General features: G+C 39.5%; 3 protein-coding genes across 3 annotated transcripts in view; 1 reads left to right on the forward strand and 2 right to left on the reverse strand.

Moving 5' to 3' along the window:
- LOC149258729 (beta-adaptin-like protein A) overlaps nucleotides 1-12,721 on the forward strand; it is a 343,309-nt gene extending 330,588 nt beyond the window's left edge. Inside the window, exon 11 of the mRNA XM_089416053.1 lies at nucleotides 12,168-12,721. Coding sequence (XP_089272179.1) covers nucleotides 12,168-12,467 — 300 coding nt within the window. The 3' untranslated portion in view covers nucleotides 12,468-12,721. The remainder of the gene's footprint in view (nucleotides 1-12,167) is intronic.
- A 4,852-nt stretch (nucleotides 12,722-17,573) lies between these two features.
- Nucleotides 17,574-18,014, reverse strand: LOC149258730 (uncharacterized). The gene has a single exon (XM_089429963.1). It carries the CDS (start codon nucleotides 18,012-18,014, stop codon nucleotides 17,574-17,576), a length of 441 nt encoding a protein of 146 aa, XP_089286089.1.
- Nucleotides 18,015-20,492: 2,478 nt separating this feature from the next.
- On the reverse strand, nucleotides 20,493-20,912 carry LOC149258731 (uncharacterized). Its single transcript, XM_089430016.1, has one exon. It carries the CDS (start codon nucleotides 20,910-20,912, stop codon nucleotides 20,493-20,495), a length of 420 nt encoding a protein of 139 aa, XP_089286142.1.
- Nucleotides 20,913-21,421: the final 509 nt, after the last annotated feature.

Consider the following 21,421-nt stretch of genomic DNA (forward strand, 5'->3'; position numbering starts at 1 on the left):
TCAGCATTTTGTCTCCGAACAACACTGAGGAAGTGTATCAGAGTGCGATGAAGGCTGAGGAGAAAATTACCAGAAGGCAGAATGCCCGAAGAGGATGAGGAGCCAGCAGAGGAAAAGGCCAGTCATATGGCAGAGGCTGGACTGCTAATAGCAACGAGGAAGGCAGCAGTTCCAAAGCTTCCGGATCAGCAAACAGAGGTGATAGCGCGAGAGGCGGTAGGTCATCCCAGCGAGGCAGGGGAAATGGCCGAGGTAGAGGGGCTGGTTATCAGTGTTATAGGTGTCATAAATGGGGACACCGATCGTTTGAATGTCCAGAAGCAGATCAAGCTGGACAGCGGGGTGCATATGTGGCACAACCAGAGGAAGCAGCGACACCTCCCCAAGAAGCAGAAAATGCTCTAGAGACAGGGGAAGCTCTGGTGCTGCACAAGGTGTTGTTAAAACCAGTCAAGGAGGTCACCGAACAGACGCAGCGGAAGGCTTTGTTTAGAACAATTTGTAAGTCGCGAGGTAAGTGTTGTAAGTTAATTATTGACAACGGTAGTACTAATAATTTAGTGTCCACAGAGATGGTGGAAAAATTGGAGTTGAAACGCTTGAAGCATCCCAATCCTTACAGAGTTTCATGGCTGCAAAAAGGCCATCAGTTGTTGGTGGATGAACAGAGCGAGGTAGAGTTTCAAATAGGCAGATATAAGGATAAAGTTGTTTGTGACATCATGCCGATGGATGTATGTCACATACTGCTTGGCAGGCCTTGGCAGTACGACAGGAAAGTGGTACACGATGGAGTGACGAACTGTTATAAATTTGTTAAGGATGGAATCAAGCATACGCTTGTGCCCATCAAGGAAGAAGGGACAACAGAGACTAGTGAACCAAGAACGTTGTTGGTCAGCGGAAAACAGTTTCTAAAACAGGTTGAGGACAGTGAGATAGGTTACGCAGTTGTAAAGAAAGCAAGGATAGTATTGTTGCATACAGAGGTATCAGATTTACCTACGGAAATCCAGCAAATGTTGCAGGAATTTACGGACATAGTTGTAGATGACTTGCCAGACAAATTACCCCCCAAAAGGAGCATAAGTCATCATATTGACTTCATACCCGGAGCCAGTTTGTCGAACAAAGCGGCATACCGAATGAGCCCCAAAGATAATGAAGAAATTAGGAAGCAGGTGCAAGAGCTGTTGGACAAGGGATTGATAAGGGAAAGCTTAAGCCCTTGTGTTGTTCCAACGATCCTCGCCCCCAAGAAGGGAGGAGAGTGGCAGATGTGCACCGACTCAAGGGCCATCAATAAAATCACCATCCGGTACAAGTTTCCACTGCCACGGATGGATGATATGATGGATTGTTTAAGCGGGGCAACTTATTTCTCTAATATAGACTTGAAGAGTGGGTACCATCAGATTTGGATACGAGAGGGGGACGAATGGAAGACAACTTTTAAGACGAATGAGGGGCTGTACGAATGGCTGGTCATGCCATTTGGGTTGAGCAATGCGCCCAGTACATTCATGAGGTTAATGAATGAGATGTTGAAGGAGTACATTGGGAAGTTTGTGATAGTATATTTGGATGACATACTTATTTTCAGCAGGACAAGGGAAGAACATCTTCAACATGTGCGTAAGGTGCTAGAGAAATTACAGCAGAATAAACTGCTAATAAATTTGAAGAAATGTACTTTTCTGCAGAAGGAATTGATTTATTTGGGGTTTGTAATAGCAGAGAATGAACTGAAGATGGATCCGGAGAAGGTGGTAGCGATAGTGAATTGGCCATCTCCGAAAAATTTATTTGAGGTACGTAGCTTTCACGGATTAGCGAGTTTTTACAGGAAATTCATAAAGAATTTTAACGAAATTTGTGTGCCTATGCTAGACACCATCAAAAAGGCCAGCCAACCTTTTCGATGGACAGAGGCAGCGGAGAGAAGTTTCCAGTTGTTAAAGAGAAAGATCACTGAGAGGCCGATCCTGAGATTACCAGATTTCAAGAAGTTATTTCAGGTTCGCTGTGATGCTAGCGGGACAGCAATTGGAGTTGTACTCAGTCAAGAGGATAAGCCTGTAGCGTTTTTCAGCGAGAAGCTGAATGAGAGTCGACAGAAATATTCATTGTATGATAAGGAGTTATATGCTGTTATATAGGCATTAAAACACTAGAGGCATTATCTATTGGGAAATGAATTTGTGCTATTTTCAGATAATTCTGCACTACAATATGTAATGCAGCAACACAAGCTGAACCACAAACACACCAAATGGGTGGAGTATTTGCAGAGTTTCAATTTCGTATTGAAACATATTAGCGGGCAAGCAAATAAGGTAGTGGATGCGCTAAGTAGGAAAGCTCTACTTCTGCAGGAAAGCACTGTGCAGGTGCTGGGTTTTGAGCACTTACAGGACTTATACCAGATGGATACAGATTTTAAGGAGGCCTATGAGGCATGTCAGAATCCCTTAGTGAGAGATAACAGTCCTTGGTTGGACTACAATCTACAGGAGAAGTTGCTGCTTAAGGGAGGATAGCTGTTCATACCTGACTGCTCAATGAGGGAGAATATCATTCGAGAGAAGCATAGTGGAGGTTTGGCCGGACATTTCGGCATGGACAAGGCACTCGAGCTGCTCAGTCATTTCTACTTTTGGCCAAAGATGCAGAGAGATGTACAGCGATTTGTGGCTAGATGCAAAGTGTGCCAGTTAGCAAAGGGTCACAATCAAAACACAAGACTGTACACACCGTTACTTGTTCCAGGCAGACCGTGGGACTCAGTCAGCTTGGACTTCGTCTTAGGTCTACCTAAGACATAGCAAGGATACGACTCGGTAATGGTAGTAGTGGACAGATTCTCAAAAATGGCGCATTTTATTCCTTGCAGAAAAACCAGTGATGCCACCCACGTGGCCCACTTGTTTTTCAATGAGATTGTCAGGTTACATGGATTGCCTAAATCTATCCTTTCAGACAGGGATGTGAAGTTCACGGGACACTTTTGGCGTACCTTATGGAAAAAAATGGACACACAGCTAAGCTACAGTTCTGCATATCACCCACAAACCGACAGGCAAACAGAGGTTGTAAACAGGAGTCTGGGAAACCTGTTACGAAGCTTGGTCGGAGAGAATTCGCGGATGTGGGATCGAGCGCTTGCACAGGCAAAGTTCACTTACAACGACTCGCCTAACCGCAGCATAGGTTTCAGCCCATTTCAGATCCTGTACGGCATGCATCCTCGCGGAGTGCATGAACTGTGGGACCTTGGACTGCAGGAAAGGTGAAGCGCAGATGGAGAAGATTTCGCTAACGCGATGAGAGATTTGCATGAACAGGTAAAAATTAAATTGCAGGACAATAGCTTAAAGTATAAACAGCAAGCAGATTTGAAGAGAAGGGAAGTATAGTTTGACGTGGGGGATGAAGTCCTCGCGCATTTGCGCAAAGAACGCTTCCCTAAAGGTATGTACAATAAACTGAAGTATAAAAAGATAGGGCCTTGCAAAGTCCTTTGGAAGTTTTCGGCGAATGCCTACAAGATACAGTTGCCACCCGGAATAGGCATTTCACCTATCTTTAATGTAGCAGACCTGTTTCCCTATACGGCTGACCCAGAGGAGAAGGGAGAAGATGGAACCATGCGACCTACACGGAATACCCAGGATGAAGGAGAAGCTTGGAAGAGACAGATGCCTTACGTTCAACCTCCCGAGATCGAAAGCATTCTCGACACTCAGGTGGTTAAACGAACTCGGCGGAAGGAATATGTGCAATACCTGGTCAAGTGGAAGAATCGTCCTATTGAGGACAGTTCGTGGCTTGATGCCAGGCAGATTGAACAGACAGGTTCTTCAGTCGAGAAGCTCATGGACCAGAGCCATGATTTCTTTTTGCCCCGGGAGCCTGATGCAGGAGCATCTAGCTCACCATGACCGGGTGAAGTCTCTGCCAGGTTGGAAGGTTGTTTGAGTATTTGGATTGTTTTTTTATGATTAGTTTATCAGGTCATGAGATAGGATTTTATTTTATTTTACTTTTAGTTGCTATGTTAGTCAAAGTTAAATGGTCGGTTAGGGTTGTTATGGTCCAAACAGTAATAAACAGTAGTTTAAAAATTGATCTGTCAACTTAAAGAGGAAAAGACAAAAATTGTCTAAATAAAGATCTTGTAATGTCAACCGAACTGTAGTTACACAACCATATCATTTCTGTTCAACTGAAAGCAATGGCAGTTTCAATTAATTGTAACCAAAAATGTATAAAAGAAGCAATGTAAGACAAGAGAAAGGTTCAGCAATTTCATGAAAAAGAAATAAAAACAAAGACAAATCTTATTTCCAAACTATCCATCTGTATCATTGCCTATTTACTGTAATACTGTATTTTTTTCATTTAATGTATTGTAAGAACAGTGCTAGCAAATAGAGACCGACCACTGTAAGGTCGTGTTTCATTGTGTTCCCAACAACAAACAACATCAAATTCGTGCATACGTCCGAAAACAGAGCGAAGAACAAATGTATTGAACCATAGCCAAAACAGTGCAACACAGCAAGTCAACCAAGAGGATAAATAACCGGAAACAGAGTGTCGAAGAAAACAACCTATAAGCAGAGGTACTGTCGAACAACCCTTCATACGTAAACAGAGATGAAAAAACTATGTTCCCATTGCTATTAACCGAGAAATATAAATGTATTACATGCGTTTATAAATAGAAACAAGTGTCGAGTCCACAGAGTGGACAAACCCTAGCCTAGGGTTTCGTAACAGTGAACATCCATAAGTTGAACGAACAACCAACCAGCATAGAGACTAAAACCAAATTGAAGTCCATTTTCAAAAGGGATTTAGACGACACACGAAGGCAAAACGGCGAGCTACAAACCCTATAGAAAATTAAAGACCCTAACAGTGCATTGACAGACTTAAGAACCAGAGCCTACCGACAGAGGGTTGCCACATTTGGGAGACCGAACCCAGAAGGAACCCGCATACCCAGGTCGAGCCATTGACCTGCACATACAAACAGAGCACAGTCAATACATCTGTATAGTGAGACCTGAAGTCGAAGCAAAAATAGAAACAGGAGGGTTCTATAAATTACCTGAGTAAGTCGGACCAAGGAGTTCGTGGAGCAGAGCCGTTGACAAATCGACAGAGCTTAGACAGAAGGAGCATTTCTGGTCAGTGTCAACGCCAGAAGAAGGCCAAATTGAATCAGGGAGAGGATCATTTACCTGTTTCGAGCCGTGGAAGTCCATTATCTTGTTACCTAAATTCAAAGGCATCAGAAGTTAAACCATTTCACACACCGAACAGAGACCAGAGGCAACAATAATAATAGCAGAGGCAACAATAACAATAGCAAAGGCAATAAAACAATAGCAAGGGGCGATTATCGGACGAGAGACCAGATTCTAAAACCAAACCATAGAAGAACAACAGGACGAGACCAAGGAGCTTACCGTGTGAAAAGAGTTTGAGTGAGCACACCTCCAGAGCCAGAACAAACTCGAGCCACAGGAGAAATCCACAGGCAATCACATAACCAAGTTTGGAAGGCCGGCATTCACTCACAGCCGCACCCAGAGGAAAACCAGAGATTGCCATATTCGCTAGAGCAAGAACCATACAGTGTAACCAACAAACCCTCGCAGAAACCTCACAGCAGAACAGAACAATCGCGAATGACTGGGGAGCCAAAGCGTTTTGGCCAAAGATCAAACGGAGGGAACCAGGCCCGAGGATCGTAGGTAAACATTGAATGCAGCATTAACTCACTCCCAGTTGCCAAACAAATATCTACTGACCATATTGCATACAACCGCCGAAAATAACAACCAAATCTACCAAGTCATAAAGTCCAACAACAGGTGTAAAGCCGAGAATACGTGGAAGTGTGGGCCAGTGTGGGCTAGGTTACATCATCTTTGTTGGTGCATTTTTCTTCATCCGCTGCTATCCGCAACCCTCGCTACTCCGAGCTTCTCAGTGGATTTGCTCTATGGCCCTCTTTACCTATGTCCTTGCTACATTGCCATAGCCCCTGCTGTCATACCCCCAAGCGCCTCTGTGTTCCTCACTTCCGCAGCACCCTCTGCCTTCCTGTACGCAAAGCTACAGATCCGCTACTCTCTACCTACATTCTTGGCTCTCTCTCTCGTAGCACTCCCTCAACGCTGCCATCTGCAACCTCTTCATCGCTGCTAACCCTGCACACTTTTTTTTCTCATCATCCCCTCGCAACCTCTCTCCCTACTCCCCACCGTCAACCTATCTTCTTCTTGACCTGCATTACCTGCAAAAGGAACAACACGTCGAAGCTCCTCATCCATCTTCTGCCGTCGAGCTTTCTTCCCACTGCCAAACCTGCATTCACAAAATTCGATTTTTTCTTTTCTTTTTTGATCTTTTTTTTGTGTGTTCACTCGGTTAGATAGGGTTAGAGTAGGTTTTACTTTATGATTTTCATTTCATTTTGATTTTGTTTTCTTTATTTTTTTAATCTAAAACACAAACAAACAAAATCAATTTTTTGAAATTCGATTTTTTTTGGCTTATGATTTTTTCGATTTTTCTTAGTATTTTGAATTTACTTTTGTTTTCTTTTTACATTTTTCAATTTTCATTTCTTTTTATGATTTTGACTTTGATTTTTATTAAAATCTAAAAAATAAAAACATTAAAAAATTCTAAACAAATTTTAAACATTTAAAAAACCTAAAAAAAAAGTTCATTAAACATAACTAAAAAAAAAATTAAATCAAAAGTAATTGGTATTAAAAGATTTCAAATTTTTTATGTGGTCTCTGGCCCATTAAAAAATATAAAAAATTATTAAATCTTTTGATTTATTTGGGTCACATTAAAAAGTTTTAATATATCATTTACTGCATTTAGTCTTGTTTCATAAAACTTAGCACATTGAAAAAGTTTTCCTAAGGACTAATTAAATTGTCAATTTAAAATTCCTTCTTGGTGTCTTTTTGTGCTAGGGGTAAAATCTAAAAGAGAACTTTTGTGGTACTAAGCATTTTTCATTTCTCTATAGTTTAACGCGCTTAAATTTATTTTTTTGTATCTAAAAATTAACTATAGGAAAGTGGTAAATTTTCCTAGATTTGGGTCACTAAGCATAAATCATTTTAATTCTAGGATTGGAATTGATTAGCATTTAAATTTCATGGTGTTTTAAAGTATTTGGATCTCTAGAAATTTAATTGCTAGAATATCTTGCATCTATTGAAATTGATCATTGCTTGAATTATTTTAGGTGTATTACATGTTAGATATATTGCGAATATTTTCAAGTAATTGTTGAAGTGCTCTGTCATGTAATTATATTAGATCGCATATCTTTGTTTCCTAAGTTGAGTATACTTTTGAGCATCTGTTGACATTGATTTTAATTTGCAAAGAAGTTTTTGTTTTTGAGCTATAATTGTATCAAGAAAATTTGAAATAAGCTTGTGGTTTAATTTGTAATATCTTCAGGGGTTTATTTTTAAGTCTTCATCCAGTAAAGCGAAGATTTTATTTTGGTGATTAAGGGCCTTTGTGACACAAGTGTTTCTAATCCTCGATTCTAACTTCATCCCATCATCCGGGGTATTTGCATATAAGTTAGCTTTGCATAAATAAAATTTACTTCCAAGCATAAGCTTGGTCAATAGAGAGATAGGTATCCATCCATCTTTGCTTGAGAACCCTGCTTTTAATAGTCCTTAAAACGGTGACCTTGTAGTCGTCAGAGCCACAACTCTCTGTAGCGCCGGAGGCACTGGGTCTGTTAGATTTTCAGGAGAGTTATCATTAATCACACCTTAATGTGCTTCGCCTTATCTTCTCTCTGCCAATTACTACGAAATCGGGCTCAACACAGAAAGGATTGAAGGATTCACATTTAAATAGGCATTTAACTAAAATTAACCAAAATTCTTGCATCTCACATTAACTTTAGGGTCTTGATTTCATATAAGATAGTCATTCATCTAAGCAGCAATTGCTAATCGATTACTTGGTCTTAATTTCCTTAGCAAGATTGTTGACTCCATAAGGCACTGGTATCAATCATCTAAAATCTAATCAAATCCTATTATAAGTCTTGCTAAATCTAATCAAGTACTTGATCGCTTCACTATGTCTCCCGAACTGGTTGGTTCCCAACGAGTTCGTCTTCATTCCATTTTTCCACGGGGTCTACCCCCCTTAGCATGCTGTAGGGAGACAGCTTAAACAAATAGATTGGGGATCAGGGTGACAACCCCCGATCTGAGCCATTGTCGTGGTGCCTAGAAATTCTGTGCGACAACAAATATTTCATCTACACTTGGCATCTTTTAACCTTCTTGGAGAGTGGGCATTTATATTATTTTGTTGGAGGTGGTTATGGCGAAGTTTTCAAGAGGGGTGTGTAGCACATGAAGAGGACAAGTGCCCCCTTACATGCATCTTGCATAGATCTAGAGCTTGAGGAGGGACGCATGTGGCATATTGTATGCTTGTACTTGGTCTCCTTTATATTTTGGAGATTCTTCTTGGAGCATGCACATGTGGGAGGTTTTATTGCTATTTTTGGTGATTTTCTTAGAGGACACACTTGTGGAGAGATGTTCTACTTTCTGTTTTGGCACTTGATTGGAGTGCTCCATCTACTAGGCATCTTGCACATTCATCCATGGAATTGGTTTCCCTGGGATTCACACACGTGGAATGGTTGCATGCATCTTGTGGACTTCTTGTTATTTTGGGAGGGAGCATTCTCCCAAGAGGATTGTTATATATTTTGTTCTCTCATGCATCTTGGAGGGCATCCTTTATAATTTTGGGAGCACATCTTGGAGGGCGATTTTTGGGTAGCATCAGATGTGCTCTAGCTTCGAAATTTTGTGGAGGGGCTAGAACACATGAGATCTCCAAGACCCAGAAATCGTTTGGAGAAATTCCACCCGGAGTGCATGTTATTCAAATAATTAATTATTTTTAATGGTGCCTAAGTTAAAACTTAGGAAATTAAAATAATTAAAGTGAATTAATATAAATGTGGGTGAGAAGCTTCTAAGAGACAAGGATCAAGTATGTTTTAATCTTAGCCGTTGATTAGAGAATTGAACACTACCTTTGATATCTCAATAGGGAAAGTATAAATGAAGACTTGAGGGTCATTTGGAGATACACCGAGCAAATACTCAATAACCCAAGGGAATTCGATTCTCCAAAAGTAAGAGTTCGATTTCAGAGGGAGAGTTGTAGCGTGAAGGAAGAGGAGGGTATCAACATCAATCGGAAACTAAGGAGGAGGGGACGCAGTGCATCAGAGGGACAGCGCAGAGGGACAACTCAGAGAGGCAGCACAGCAGAGGACGCAGTCCTCATGCAGAAGATGACGCAGTGGAGGCTGGAGAGTCTCTTGAGTGTCAGAATTTCTCTAGTGACTGGAGGAAAATTATCTCAGGTGTTTTCGCAAATATTTCTCTATGTTCTGCAAATCATTCCTTGTAAAGAGATTGTTGTTGAAGAATAATAAATAAACCCTCATCTACTGCACCGGTTTTCCCGCATTGGGTTTTTCCGGGGATTATTGTCCAAAAAACAACTGTGTTGATGTGGTTGATTCTTGTGCTTATATTTCACTATTCTTTTCTCTATGCTATTATGTGACAATTGCAGTAGAATTTATTTTGATGTTTACTAAAGGGTTTTGTAAGTAACTTATGTGGAAAATAAGTAGGAGAAATAAATCAGTTGTTGCAGTAGAATTTCATGTTAGAAATTTTCATGCTCACACCACTCATTATTCCATTATACTGCTACTATCCATTTTACTTAGGCTAACTCTTCACTAAATCACTTGTGCCTCCACTCTATAGCCTTAACAATCCTAGATTTTAGGGAAGCCCCCCTTGAGTTGGAGAAGAGCCAACGAGAAGTGAGAGAAAGAGCTACTATAGTGGCAGTGGGTAGCCTTCTTGAGTTGCCCAAGACTAGGCTCTTGATGCTTGGGACTTTACATCATTTGGAGATGCTAGATTTTGTTGTGAACAGTGTCTAAACTATAAGAATTCCACTATGAACCAATCTACTTTTAACTTTATTTAAATGCCCTCTTGTAACTACTCTCTTTGATGGCCGCTGTTGTGACATGAATTATACATATAAAGACCACCATTTGCCTGATTGGGATGTGACAATGTACCATACAATTCTGTCAATCCTCTAGATACATACATGAAAGTTTTTCTGCATTTTAGATTGTCCTAAAAGCTAGTTGCTTGTATAGTCTTTTTGTGAAGGCTTTTGCAAAAATAGATATTGGTTTTAGCTGGTTGTTATGATATTTGAAACGAAGGCATTCTATAATGAGCTCAAGCTGTTTTAGCAATGTTCCACCAAGTTTTCAGGATGGGGGGACACGAGAATAGGGAAATGCACAAGGGAGGCATGTGGGAGCACCCCCAAATTTTAGGGAAATTCAAGGGGGACGAGGAGATGTATATATATAAACATGATTCAAATTTAAATTCAATTGTGAAATATATTGATTCATACATCATAAATGATTCAACAAAATAGAAATAGTAAAATATTGTATACATTGATTTAAATTTATCATTCATCATTATAGAATCTATATTGATTTAAATTAATCATTCATTATTTTAGAATCTGATTAGTACCAAGCAAAATAATAGATACTAAAATCTGAAGACTGGAATAGTAAATTGTAATTCCTCAAATTGGAAAATAGTAAAAAGTGACAAGTCAAAGACTCGATCTAAGGTCATCAATACCTAGAGTCAAGACTCAAAAGTTAAAACTGAAAATGAACAATGGACAAATGTTATGAGAACTGGACCAGTCATTAACCCTGTTGACCCTAAAATCGGGAACTGGAAAAAGGTCAGACCAAAAAACCAGTGGACCAAAAATACGTAAATATTCAAATTTTGAAAAAAAAACAAAAATATTTATGCCCATCCATATGAATCCAAACAATTATATACAAACATGCAAAGTTTCTCATATATATAGCAAATAAGGGTGCATATAACCAAAATAGCACCAAGTGCAATCCCTCTTTGAACCAACAACACATCAACAAGGAGGCTCTAGATGGCCACTATAGTCCACAAAAAGTCATCATACAACAAATGCCTATATATCATCAATATCATTGCCTATATTGGGATCTTCATCATCAATATTGCCCTGTAAGCATTAAAAATAAGATGAAAAATCTTAACATGTCAAATCGAGATTTTGTTTGAGTGATGGGAAGATTTTTACTAGGGTCGTGATAGGGAAGTTCGACAGTCAATGCCACCAACATCAAGGTACATAGAGGGATTGGTGCTCTTGATTAAATGTTAGTTCCATACCATCATTCATGTGATAGAATTCAACAGAAACGTTGCAATCCCCCACATTCTGAAATTCTGGAAATTGTTAATTCTGCTGGATTTTGAGTGGGATCTAAAATTCTACTTTCCCCATATGAAATCCAGTGAGGTTGGAACCACTCTCAAATATCTTGAAATAATTAATGGTAATGTTAAAACTTAAAAATTTAAGTAAAAGTGATTTTACTTCAAGAATTTAGCATTACCATTATCCTTTACCTTTCATTTTCATCTTTTTAATTTAAGAAGTTAACATTGCTATTAACTACATAGCATTAGTAGGGCCGTAGGGTTGAATATTAGGCTATCCCACTCATAAATTATTGTTTTTAGACAATTCAGGGGGTACACCTAGTGCTTTTTGAGGGGGGGCAGCCCTTTTTGGGGAAATGCATTCCCCACATTAGGGAAATATTTCCCCGTGTTTCCCCAAGTTTCCCCAGAAGGGGGACAGGGGGAATGTTTCCCCAGGTGTCACCCCATTCTAGGAGCGTGCACCCCCCCTCCCCCACCTAGGGGACGCATCCTTGGCTACCCTCTTATGGTTTTACTGCTCATTTCAATTTAAATATCTTCTATCTAACATCTTTCCTTGCACTGTTTTACAAATAATACGTCAGCAAAATTCAATGAGTATTTAGGGTGCATTGATAATCTATGGTCATATAGTTGATTTCTGAACATAAGTGCTTATGTGTCAGGCTATAACTTGATTCTGTTTCTGAAGCCATTGAGATGTTTCTTTGTCACTTGCAGGAGTATTCTTTGACAGCTCAAGGAGCTGCTGCCTTAACGTCACCTCAGATCCTCCTTCGTCATATGCAGGTGCATTCAATTCAGTGCATTGCATCAGGTGGTCAAGCTCCTAACTTCAAATTCTTTTTCTTTGCACAAAATTCAGATGCACCTCCAGGTGCCGGACTCTTTCTTGTCGAGTGCCTTGTAAATACATCATCTTCAAAAGCTCATGTCAAAGTCAAAGCAGATGAGTCCAGCTCATCTCAAGATTTTGCTGGATTGTTTCAGTCAGCATTAGAAAAGTTTGGTTCATCATGAATCTGGATATAATGTTTTCACGGAAGAATTCTTTTGCAGAATTTGAGTTTTATGTACTGAAAAAGAATGGAACGCTATCTCATGTATTTCTTATAAAAACACAGCAATATGCAACAAATTTTTTGATCATTCTCAAGTTATTTCATTCCCGGAAGGCAATTCCTCATAAATCTGGATATATTGTTATCAAGGATGGATAGCTATTTCATGTATTTCTTATAAAAATACAGCAGTATGCGAATTTTTTAATATTATTCATTGGTGTTTTCATTCTATTAAAAGATTCATTGATAGCCTCGTACTAAAGCATAAGAAGATTAAACGTCTTTATTTTTGAGAGACTAAAATCTGTTATTGAATTTTCTGTGGCTAAGAAGCAGGTATTCCCCCACCTTCTCCAAAATAAAAGAATCATTACACTCCACTTTGTGAATGTTTCTCAGGCATGTCATAGCAACTTCAAATTGATACCAGATAGCGGTGTTTGCAAACCTTGTCTACTTGCAAATACCTGACCATGAACTTGTTTTTGTAGTTGTTGTAGAGAGATGTCTTAAAAGGTTCTGAGCGTAAGTCACTTGAGTGATTTTGTGCTTTCAATTGTTTTGGAGGGAGTAAATTTTGCGAACATGATATTAAAATTCATAATATATTAAACTTGCTTTCTACAGAATGGCTAGTTAATGATCTTGGATATTAGAGTTTAAAATGCAAAATCCATCCAAATAATTAGCATAAATGAAAATTTACAACTATTTTCAATAATCTAATGTGCTGGAAAAAAGATACAATCGTTTCTACAAGAATATTTGCGAAGCTAATTTAGTTTTAGTTAAAGGAATGTTCTATGGTGATGGAATTTTCATGTAAACGAGAAAAAATTATCGTGAGAAAAAGACGACTGATCAAAGGAATTGTCATAAAGAACATAGCAACATGACAAAAAGGACTTTGTTGGTGTGACAGGTATTCAATTCTATTCATCTCAAAGCAAGAACAGATTGTATTATTCAGAAGTTAGAACGAGGATAGCTAAATATATAAGAAATTTGATGTAATCACCAAATGAAACAAGATTGATTTTTTTTCGGATTAAAGTAGGTTTAGAAGCAATCCTTATCCGTTGAACTCCAATAAGTAATCTATTTCATGTAAAAAAAGAGTCAAACTGGATCACTTACTTTTAAGCTGAATTTTTTAGTTCAAGAAATAGAGCAAGAGTATATTTTTTTCTATCTATACATTGAAGGAAACTAAAAACAATTATGCAGCGAGAATGAATCCATATATGCAAAAGCATGATATGGGAAAAATAATATATCAATGAAAATTAAGGCAACTACATTTATTAATGTACCTATCTGCAGTCTTCTACATTCTAACAAATCCCTGCCGGATTCTGGGCAAAATTGCCCAGAAAATATACCTAGGAAAGAGCCAAAAAGGAGAAGATTTAGACTACAACAGAACATAATGCTAATCAGAGACTTTTAATTTTTGGACTATTTTCAGCAGTGAGTTTTTTCAAGATTCGGTACTATTTGTGGAGGCCTGATATGGAATATACCATGCAGGTTAAATTTCATTCCATTTTGAGAAGTTTAGTTTTTGGCTAAATTTGGCAGGGTCACTGAGCATTCTAGGGCATTCTAGGAGATTCTAGTTGGGCTGCATTAATTGATGAGTTCATCAGTTGGTTGGAGATAAGTTGCAGTGCATGGCTAGAGAAGGCTTCCTTATCTAAACTTGTTTTTGCCGCAAGAAGAAAAAAAGATGCAACAGAGTATCTTTTCTTGAAAGTGCATGCACTAAAAAAGGTTGTTTTTGTGAATTTTCGCACCTTACTCATGCTATTTACATACAAGGAAGAAAGCACATGCGCTAAGGACTTTTGCTTGGTTGGGTTTTCCCTTTGCACATGCTATGTATGACCAATGAAGAAAGCACATGAGTTGAAAAAACCTTTTGTGGAAAACTAAAGCTTTGAATAGACCTTTCGTGATTTAGAGGAGGGTTGCTTTTGTAGACTTGCACATTGTTGAATAAGCCATTCTTCTCAAGAAAGTGCATGGCATGGACAAACCCTAACTTGAACAAAAGTTGGATGATGATGGTACTTTCCTCTTCTCAAGCTCATATGCCCTCTCAAGGCATTTTTCTTTGAAATGTAATGGTTTTATTCTCTATTGAAAGCTATTGAACAAAAGTTGGATTATGATGGTACTTTCCTCTTCTCAAGCTCATATGCCCTCTCAAGGCATTTTTTTTTTAAATGTAATGGTTTTATTCTCTATTGAAAGCTATGATATTTGTGTAACCCTCTTGCCTATTTTATAAAGGTAAAATAGGTAGTAAGGAGAAGGGTAGGTGGTTAGAATTCCACGCACTCTAGGTCTGGTCTATTTTCTTAGCTAGAAAACATGAACACACTGAAAATGCCTAACTTTAAACTTTTGCACAATGGAATATACCAATAATCAAATCAATGATAGTATATTATAATTATTGTCTAAACTTGTTTCTTATCAATCCATTGACAAGAAAAGTCACAAGACTCTTGTACTAGGGATAATGGCCTTTTATATCCTAGTACAATGCCAAATATCATGTCAATCCTTTGGCCAATTTACCTAGGGTTGAGGCTTTGTCCTCCAAGCCTTTCCTGCCCAAGCAACAACACATACATCACCCAAATTACACAATTGTAACAACTAGGGCATTACCAACCCACCTTAAATCATCTAAACAACAATCTGCATACCTTGGCTTGCTCCTTTAGCCCTCGGTCCTCTTGTTGTAGCACTATCAACCCTTTGTTAGCCTTGTTGTACCCTTCACCAAACCTTGATTTGCTCCCTTAAGACCTTGGTTCCCTATTCTAGCATCTACCAGCTCTTAATCTGCGCTCGGCTTACTCTTCCAGCTCTTGCTCTGCCTCTGGCTAGTCGTTATGGGTTGCGACTTGCCCTAACAAGCCTCCCTTAGCCCTCATAGGCCTATGGCCCCTTGGCACATCAATTTACAGTTGTGATCTTCCTATTTAGTCCTGCAGCCTTGTTCTTAGGCCTATGACTGCTTCACTAAGCTTGCAGCTAGTCGTAACCAAGCCTTAGTTCCTTCTCGGCCTGCACAAATGCACATGTGACCAACCTCCTTTTAGTATCAAATCCTCTTGTAGTTCCAAAACAAGCTTGCGTTCTTCCTCCTTGGTTGTGGCCTCCTTTAGCTTACCAACACAACAGAAAATTTGTCCTCTAGTTGTACTTTGTTTTCCTCTCATTTCTGCAACTTCATTTGCTACTTTGGCTAAGTCACGTCTAGCCTCTTTACAAGAAGAAATGATTCTTGATTTCTTGTCTCCAAACTCCTCCATTAGTTTCATATTTATACTTGTCCTTATGTCCTTCAAGGAACCTCCAACACAACCTTATCATTAAATGAGATTATTAAATGTCTTTCCTAAGGTTGCAAGCCCACCCACTTTGGATCCAAAACCCCGAACTTTGGGTGCAAATCCCACACACTAACTTTATGGGTGTTTCTCTATCACAAGCCTAGCAGCAAGGCCATCTAAGAGTACCTACCGATGCTACCCAATTTAACACTCCCTCTTAGCAAAGGAGGTACTTCCATTCCTTGGAAGTGTCTATGTTTCCCATGCTAGAACACAATCATCTTCCATCTTTGCACTCAACATTCACAATACACTTCATCTTTCATCACATAAGTGAAACCTGTTGTAAGAACAAAATCCCTCTTGCTACTAGAAGCCTCTTGCTTCTTCTTTTCCTAATAGGCTTTTAAATTGGTCCATGGATCCTTCCTGCCAGATAGGGAAGTCTCCTTTCTTCTCCCTGGCAAAGCACTCTTATAGCGTTGTTGACTCTTCCTCTGAATCAACGAACTCCCTCTGGAACTTGACTCCCTTTGAGCCTTTATAACCTTCTTCCTTCCTTGGTCAATAGGATTTCCATTTAGCTTGTACAAACCGTTCTCTCTGACTCCAAGAACCACTCTAGAAAAAAGGAGTTAATTCATTGGTAATACCGAAAACCATACGAGCAAGGTAGGAACAACAGTTCATAGATCTTGTTCAAGGCAGATTTTATAGATTGATATACGATTTGGTTTATAGGTGACAGAATTGTTAATGGTTGTTTCTCTGAGGACTGGGGCTAAGGAACCTATACTCTCTTCATCGGCGAAAATTTGAACGATCCTTCTAACAAAGCTCAGCGCTATCAACGATGTTATCTGTTCTCCTGATTGTATATTGCAACTAGATCCACATTGTATTTTCTCATGGCTATGATCCTTTTTACAACATGGATCCATCGTGTACTTATTTGTGACCATGATCTAGCATCATATTACATGGATCCGCAGTGTACTTTAGTTGGCGGACATGCTTTGTATTATATTTGTTGAGCATGGGTATGATCCTAGGCTAGAGTTAGATCCATTGGGCTTGAGCATCAATTTTCCATTCCATGATAAAAAATCAAACCCCTTCGTCTCAATTGTTGAGACTAAAAGCAAAGTGCATCTAAGCTCTAGTACCCACAATGCATCCTAGACTTGTTGCAATCCATCTGACTCCTTGAATGGTACAGTCCTAGTTTCTCTAACTACGTGTTGACTCTTATCACCAATCTTCATATGTAGATGAGAGTCCCATTCGGTCAGGCTCTCAAACACTTCTCATAATCTTGTCATATGCTTCAAGTCCCCACTATCTAGGAACAAAGCACCCTGTCGAATGGTACTCTCAAAGAAATGAGAGATAAGAGAAAACTCATCATTGTATCTCTTAGCAAACTCATCCTCATCTACTATAGCTGGAGCAGCCATTGCCATCTCCACCTTATCTTTCCCTCCTTTCTTCTTATGTGGACACTTGCTCACATAATGACCAAACTCTTCACATGCAAAGCATTTCACTTTGCTTAAGTCCTTCTTGACGTTGAACTTCCCTTTTCCCTTTTTCAACTTACTAGCAAGTGCAACGCTCTCTACATGAGGACTCTTCCACTAAAGATCCTCATCCGGAAGTTCTTCCTCGATGAAATCATCCCATAACATGTTCCAATATGGAAGATTTTCCTGTCAGACTAATCCTTTGATGAATGGCTTCCATTGCTCTGAGAATCCCTTTATTTCAGTTCTCACCAATTCCGACTCTTCTACATTGTCCCCTATAGTTGCAAGCTCATCACGAACTTGTGAAATCCTTGTGAGATACGAAGTCACGCTCTCCCCACTTGTCATCTTGATGTCCCTAAGCTTCTCTCTCAATACCATCTTCTGACTCTCGTTCTTGTTAAAAAAAAATGCATTCATAGCTTCCCATATGTGCCATGCAATGTATTTTCCAATAAGGTGAGGTCTCAAGTGATCCTTGACTCGATCAATAATGATCAACTTGGCCTTTGCATCAATTAGGTTATATAAAGCCAAAGTTGTTGCATCAATTGGTGGCTTGATTTGGGTGTTGGTATAATCCCATGGATTATTGACCACAACACTAGCTTGATTATTTCCTTCCATGGACTGTAGTTGGATACCTCTTCCAACCAGTCCTCAAACCTCAAGCCAGAAATCATCTTGACTAGTTCTCCTTCCTTCAACAGAGAGGCAACTCAACTCCCTCTTAGAGCTACCACCTATGCACAATTCTAACCCAACTGCTCTTCAAAGTAGCTTTGATACAATGTTAGAATTCCATACACCCCAGGTCTGGTCTATGCCCTTACATGGAAAACATAAACATACTGAAAGTGCCTAACTTCAAACTTTTACACAACAAAATATACAAACAATCAGATCAATGAGAGTACACTAATTATTGCCTAAACTTGTTTTTTATCAGTTCATTAACAATAAAATTCACAGGGTTCCCATATCAAGGATAATGGCCCTTACATCCCAATATCATGTCAAATATCATGTCAATCCTTTGACCAATTCACCTAGGGCTAAGGCTTTGTCCACCAAGCCTTTCCTGCCCAAACAACAACACTTACAACACCCAAATTGCACATTTGTAACAACTAGGGCATTACCAACCCACCTTAAATCATCTAAACAACAATCTACATACCTTGGCTTTATCCTTTAGCACTTGGTCCTCTTGTTGTAGCATTGTCAGCACTCTGCTAGCCATGTTGTATGTTTTACTAAACCTTGGTCTTCTCCTTTAGGCCCTCAGTCTCTTGTTCTAGCCTCTACCAACTCTTATTCTACCCTCAACCTATTGTGCTAACTCTTGTTATGCCTTCGGCCATCTATTCTATGTTGTTGCCTGCACTAACATGCCTCCCTTTGCCATCCTAATCCTGCAGCCCCCTAGCACATCAATCTACAACCTCGGTCCTCTTGTTTAGCCCTATGACCCTATTCCTAGGCCTCTGGCTGCTTCTCCAGACCTACAATCAGCCCTAACTAGGCCTAAGTTCCTTCTTGGCCTACACAAATAAACATGTGACCTGCCTCCTTTCAGTATTGACCCCTCTTGTAGTTCCAACATAGGCCTGTAACCTTCCTCCTTCGCCATGACCTCCTTTGGCTTACCAAAACAATTGAAAACTCATCCTCTAGTTTCCCTTTATTGTCCTCTCACTTTTGCGGCTCCTTTTGCTACCTGGGTTAAGTCACATCTACCTCTTTACAAGAAGAAATGATTCTTGATTTCGTGTCTCCAAACTCCTCCATTAGTTTCACCTTTATGCTCATCCTTAGGTCCCTTCGGAATCCCTTATGTCCTTCAAGGAACCACCAACACAACGTTAACATTGAATTAGATTATTAAATGCCTTTCCTTGGGTTCTAAGCCCATTCACATCGGGTTTGAAACCCCGAATTTCAGGTGTAAAGCCAACACACTCACTTTATGGGTGTTTTTGTCTCACAAGCCTAGCACCAAGGGAATGTGAGAGTACCTACAAATTCTACCCAATTTCAACACTCCCTCTTAGCAAGGGAGGTACTTCCATTCCTTGGAAGTCTCTCTATTTCCCACATTGGAACACAATCATCTTCCATGACTTCTCTCCAGCATTCATTATATGCGTCATCTTTCATCATAGAAGCAAAACCTATTGTAAGAACAAAACCCTTCTTGCTACTAGAAGCCTTCTACTTCTTTTCATGAAAGGACTTTAAGCCATTCCATGGCTCCTTTCTGTCAGATAGGGAAGTCTTGTTTCTTCTCTCTGACAAAGCACTCTTCTAGGGTTGTTGACTCTCCCTATGAATCGATGAACTCCCTCTAGAACTTGACTCCATTTAAGTCTTTGTAACCTTCTTCTTTCCTTGGTCAATAGGATTTCCCTTTAGCCTATATAGATCATTCTCTTTGACTCCAAGAAACACTCCTGAGCTAGAGTTAAGACTTTTCCATTCTGAAAGAAAACAACAAACCCTTTCCCTCAATTGTTAAGACTAAAAGAAAATTGTATTTGAGCTCTGGTACCCATAGTACATCCTGGGCTGCCAACAATCCACCTAACTCCATCCTAAATGGTACAGTCTTGGTTCCTCTAACTACATGTTGACTGTCATCACCAATATTTACATGTAGATCAGAGTCCCATTCGACCAGGCTCTCAAACATTTCTCGTGATCTTGTCATATGCTTCGAGGCCATACTATCTAAAAACCAAGCACCCTCATGAATGGTACTCCTGGAGAAATGAGAGATTAGAGAAAACTCCTCTTTGAATCTCCTAGTAAAATCATCCTCGTTGAGTATAGCTGGAGCAACCATTGCCATCTCCACCTTCTTCTATTTCCCTCTTTTCTTCTTATGTGGACACTTGCTCGCATAATTACCAAACTTTTCACATGCAAAGCATTTTACTTTGTTGAGGTCCTTATTCTTGATGTTGAATTTCCTTTTTCCCTTTTCAACTTACCAGCAAGGGCAACATTCTTTGCATCAAGACTCTTCTACTGAAGATCCTCGTTCTGAAGTTCTTCCTGGATGAAATCATCCCATAACCTATTCCAATTCGGAAGATTCTCATGTCAGACTACTCCTTTGATGAATGGCTTCCACTGCTCTGAGAAGCCCTTTATTATAGTCCTCGCCAATTCTGACTCTTCCACATTGTCCCCTATAGTTGCAATCTCTTCAGGAACTTGTGAAATCCTTGTGAGATACAAAGCCACGTTCTCTCCACATGTCATCTTGATGTCCTTGAGCTTCTCCCTTAATACCATCTTTCGGTTCTCATTCTTGTTCAGAAACATTGCTTTCAAATATTTCCACATGTGACATGTAGTGCCTTTTCTAGTAAGCTGAGGTATCAAGTGATCCTTGACTCCATCAAGAATGATCAACTTGGCCTTTGCATCAGTTAGGTTATACAAAGCCGAATTCATTGCATTAGTTGGTGCCTTGATTTGGGTGTTGGCATAATCCCATGGATCATTCACTAATATCATTAGCTTTATTCTTTACTTCTGTGAATTGTAGTTGGATATCCCTTCCATTTGGTCCTCAAACCTCGAGCCATAAATCATGTTGACCATATCTCCTTCCTTCAAAAGCAAGACAACTCAGCGCCCTCTTAGAGATGCCACCTGTGCACAATTCTAACCCAACTGCTCTTCAAAGTAGCTTTGATTCCATGTTAGAATTCCACACAACCCATTTCTATTCTATGCTCTTAGATAGAAAGCATAAACACATTAAAAGTGTCTAACTTCAAACTTTTGCATAGCGAAATACACCATCAATTTGATCAATGATAGTACACAATAATTATTTCCCACACTTTTTCTTATCAGTCCATTAACAAGAGAAATAATAGGGCTCCCGTACTGTGGATAATGTCCCTTTATATCTCAGTAAAATGCCCAATATCAAGTCAATCCTTTGACCAATTTACCTAGGGCTAAGGCTTTTTCCTCCCAAAGCCTTTCCTGCCCAAACAACAACACTTACAACACCC

This window comes from Pinus tabuliformis, chromosome 6, assembly GCF_031772625.1.
Source record: "Pinus tabuliformis cultivar Carrire ecotype Pingquan chromosome 6, CPIR1, whole genome shotgun sequence".
NCBI classification, from domain to species: Eukaryota; Viridiplantae; Streptophyta; class Pinopsida; order Pinales; family Pinaceae; genus Pinus; species Pinus tabuliformis.

What these genes read in the sequence shown, in the direction of transcription:
- LOC149258730 (XM_089429963.1), bottom strand. Translation starts at nt 18,014, where the DNA reads ATGGAAGGAAATAATCAAGCTAGTGTTGTGGTCAATAATCCATGGGAT.
- LOC149258731 (XM_089430016.1), bottom strand. Translation starts at nt 20,912, where the DNA reads ATGATATTAGTGAATGATCCATGGGATTATGCCAACACCCAAATCAAG.